The sequence below is a fragment of the Primulina tabacum genome, chromosome 9 (genome assembly GCF_025594145.1).
Source record: "Primulina tabacum isolate GXHZ01 chromosome 9, ASM2559414v2, whole genome shotgun sequence".
Lineage (NCBI taxonomy): Eukaryota > Viridiplantae > Streptophyta > Magnoliopsida > Lamiales > Gesneriaceae > Primulina > Primulina tabacum.
Window position 1 is genome coordinate 39,443,854 of NC_134558.1, and position 4,657 is coordinate 39,448,510.

Here is a 4,657-nt window from a genome sequence, read left to right on the forward strand (position 1 = left end):
TTAAAAAAATAGGATTCCATGTGTGCTACACATTTTCACCCGTTATCCTCTCTATTTACGAAAAAATGATCTTTTTTTTTAATCGCACACTCGTTGAGTGCATGTATAATATCGGATTTTTTGAAAGTTTATGTTACATTTTAATTATAAAAATTGTTTAGGAGTATTTTGTCATTTCGTCCGTCTAGCCCCCTCTCCCACTTTATATATAGTACAAATAACATCAACATCATATGAATGATATGCATATTCCAAATAATTACGTGTCTGATTTTATTTTATTTTTAAAAAATATTTGATAATTTTATCTTTTAATCCTCAAAGAATATGCATATTATATTTTATGGAAAGAAACTACAACTTAAAAATGTTTTCATATGCAATCTTTAAGCAATACAAACTTTAACATGTATGCTAAGTCACTGATTATTAAAAGTAGCTCAATACTTTTTCGGACGATCCTGTTTCATGAAACTTGTATAATGTAAATTACTTGATTAATATGATTCGCAAGTTTTTGCATTGAGCATAAAATTTACCCAATTCAGTAATTCATTTGAAGTTCAAAATTCAGGCCCGGCAAGGTTGTAGCCTGTAATTGGTACGGATGAAGCCCAGTTTCCATTCTATAACTAATTGGAAAGCCTAAGGAGAGTGACAAGAGTAGATACCCTATGACCCAAACAGTAGCCAATCAAAATTGTAACAAAAAAGAAATAATAAACAATGGTCCTATCTCACCATATATTGTTATGTTATTTATATGTAGAACCCTAAATTCGAATTTGGCCTATTGGGTCTACATGTCCTAAATCGGATTGACTTGTGATTTTGATTGCTCGTTTTGAGGCGACCGACACTAGTCAACGTGAGGTTTTGAATTTTAAGACTTCCTCTCAACTGAACGTTGATGTGGTATCGAAAAATATTGACGTAGAATCGAAAAATATTTTTCACATCAGCGTTTTCCGACTCTACAGTAACATTCCATGAAAAAAGGCTAAAAACCAAATCATAACTTATATTACTGAAACACGAAATTAAATACTTATAAGATCAAAATACAAAACAAGTTAACTTACCTAATATTTTGATTATTTTCTTATATTTATTGTTGATTTTGTTTACGGTAATAATTTTTTCAGTTTTAATTGATGTTTTTTTTTCATAATCAATCGTAGTCTATGACTTTCTTTCATACACTTATTATTGATAAAAATTTTTGTGAGACGGTCTCAAGAGTCGTATTTTGTGAGATATATATATCTCTTACTTGGGTTATCCATGAAAAAATATTACTTTTTATGCTAAGAGTATTACTTTTTATTATGAATATCAGTAGGGTTGACATGCCTCACAGATAAAGATTCGTGAGACCGTCCCACAAGAGACCTACTCCTTATTTATTTTATTACACAATATTGGATCTATGATCTTTTTATAATAATATTTATAAAAATGGCATGTTTTTATTATTTTGTTTAATTGAAACATCAGTAATTCTATTTAACAATGTTATACCATCGATAGAAAGGAACCGATTTTTAACTTTTATCTCATAGTATATCTTAATAGGATCTCATAATATCAAGCTCAATTATGATAAATTTTTATCTGAGAGCTGAAAGCAAGAATTTGCATTTTGAAAACTTCTCCGTTCAAAAAAATCATTACATAATTTTACAAATCTTTATTAAAATAATTTAACTCTTGATGTAATAATAATATAATATTTTAAATGTTTTTTTTTTCATTATCAAAAAACACCCTTTTATTATTTATCTGTTTGTTCAAAATCGATAAAATTATTTATCCAAAACACAATATATTTAAATAAAAGATGTGATTTTTCCCAACTATGAAGAAGTATAAACAAAAGTTCGCAAAACGCAAATTCATAGCTGAGACGTCATAAATTCATTCTCTCGTTGGTTAATATCCTCAAATGAGGAACCATAGAACCCAAGTTATATGGATTTCGTGTTTTATACGGATTCGGTCTACCATACAAAGGATGAAAGTCAACAATTAACCTGAGATCTAGAGCCCCTTTCAGAAAATGCAATAGATTACAGAAATCCCCATATCGAACTTGTCATCGATTCTTCCGTAAGTATCTCCTTGTCTCTATTGATTGGTGTGCATATAGTGGAAAACAATAGATGGATAGCAATTACGCGAGATTAGATGTGAAAGATGGAAACTTCGGATTCAAGAATCCATTGGGATTAGGTTCTTTAGATGAAGAAAAACATGGGTATTTACATCCCAATACAGGGGATGATTTAGATGTTGATGATGTGCTAGACTTTGATGATTTACCCCTTATATTTGGGGAAAGAAAATCTGGGTCGGATATTTATGGGGCTGTTTTTAATCTCACCACTTCTATTATTGGGGCTGGCATTATGGCTTTGCCTGCCACAATGAAAGTCTTGGGCTTGGTTTTGGGTGTGATCTTGATTGTCTTAATGGGCATTTTGTCGGAAATTAGTGTCGAAATGCTGGTACGTTTTTCAGTTCAGTGTAAGGCTTCGTCATATGGTGAAGTTGTTCAGGCTGCATTGGGTAGGACAGCTAGAATTTTATCTGAAATTTGCATTATTGTTAATAATGCTGGAGTTTTAGTCGTTTATTTGATAATAATTGGTGATGTTATGTCGGGTTCGATTCGGCACATCGGTGTTTTTGATCAATGGCTGGGACATGGTGTTTGGGATCACAGGAAGCTAGTTATTCTTATAGTGTTGGTGCTTTTTCTTGCTCCCCTTTGTACTTTAGACAAGATTGATTCATTGAGCATGACATCGGCTGCTTCTGTGGCACTCGCAGTGGTGTTTGTTATTGTCGCATTTGTAATTGCTTTCATTAAACTCGTACAAGGGAAAATCGAGCCTCCAAGGATGTCACCCGACTTTGGATCCAAGAAAGCTATTCTTGATTTACTCGTTGTGATTCCCATCATGTCAAATGCTTATGTATGTCACTTTAATGTGCAACCTATTTATAACGAACTTGAAGGGCGCACCCCTCACAAAATGTATCGCGTAGGAAGGATCACAATGGTTATTTGTGTTCTAGTTTATGTTTCAACTGCTATTGCTGGCTACTTACTTTTCGGAAAGGACACCGAATCTGATGTGCTCACCAACTTTGACAAGGATCTTGGAATTCGGTTTAGCACAGCTTTGAGTTACATTGTACGCATTGGGTATGTTTTTCATTTGATTTTGGTGTTCCCCGTAATTCATTTCTCGTTGAGACAAACGGTAGATACACTATTGTTTGAGGGACTAAATCCGCTTTCTGAGAGTAGGAAAAGGTGTTTGGTTCTTACTGTAGTTCTCTTGGCACTCGTGTATTTAGGTTCGACTATGATTCCAAATATTTGGACTGCTTTTAAGTTTACGGGAGCAACAACAGCAGTCTCTTTGGGTTTCACTTTCCCGGCTCTAATTGCGTTAAGGTTAAGCAGAGAAGGGAATGGGTTGAGCCGCAAGGAGGTGGTGCTATCTTGGTTTATGTTAACATTGGCAACCATAGTTAGCATTGCTGGAGTTATTGGCAATATGTATGGCCTTAAAAGCGAATCATAACGACCCTTTTTCTTTTTGGTTTCTGTTTGTTAAAGGGCCATCTTCTGTCGAAATACAATGATTATTTCCTGATTCATGCTCTACATTTTCGTTTCCGCCACAATGATATTTGGTCGGGTCAAGATATACAGCAATAGAGCTTTTTGTTGTAATTATTTAAAGCGAGGAACAAAGAATTTTTTTTTATTATTATTTTAAGATAATGTCGAGACACGAAAACCAAAGATTGTTTCTTGAAGTAACAGCTCTAATGGCAAGGTACGAGGATTGAGGAGCCAAGAAAGTCGAATTCTTGTTTCAGTGACGGGTATGCGACGAGAAACTCTTTCATTAACCCTTTATACTAGAGTAAATTGCAAAAAATTCACCCCTTTGTGAATTATATAAGTAAACTTATTAAATATGGGAGTTTCAGCTTCAAATTTTAAAATACAAACGAACATTTAACTTGTTTGTTGTAAATCTCAACATATTTAAAAAAGCACAGAGTTGATTTTTGCAATATACTCCCTTTTATCCCTTTCTACGTTCTACTATGCGTGTCGAGGTTTACTTTCAAGAAACTATTTTCCATGAAATTATAGTATGCTTTTGGACATTTTTGTGTTTTTTTGGAGTTGGTAGAGGAAATTTGTTACTTGAGTATCGAACCAGAGATTTCTTCTCGAATTTAGGATATTAGTGTCAAATTAACGAGCATTGATTTTGGACGATTTTCATGTGAAAAAGAGTTGTGCTTTGTTTTACCTCAATTCCTGGTATACTTTGGGGGGTTGAGCCTAAATCATGCGAGTTAATAGCGATTCAAAGCTGCTTAAAATTGGCAGGCACCAAATTTTTGTTTACTCGAAATAATCAATCAAAATAAATATATTCATAGCGTAGGCTTGTTTTATCGGTAAATTTTTAATATTTATTTGAATATCCGACGTCTTTGGTTAGTTTGATTTGATTCAATTTCAATAATTTTTCCTTTTTTTTAAAAAAAAAATCCAATAGATAAGTGGAATAGATCAATAAATTGAATTTAAAATTTCAATTTTATGGAAATTTGGCTTAAC

General features: G+C 32.9%; 1 protein-coding gene across 1 annotated transcript; it reads left to right on the forward strand.

Annotated features, from left to right (window-relative positions):
• Positions 1–1,857: 1,857 nt before the first annotated feature.
• On the forward strand, positions 1,858–3,668 carry LOC142556085 (amino acid transporter AVT6E-like). The gene has a single exon (XM_075667329.1). The coding sequence runs from the start codon at positions 2,163–2,165 to the stop codon at positions 3,594–3,596; it is 1,434 nt and encodes a 477-aa protein (XP_075523444.1). The 5' UTR covers positions 1,858–2,162; the 3' UTR covers positions 3,597–3,668.
• The last annotated feature ends 989 nt before the right edge of the window (positions 3,669–4,657 follow it).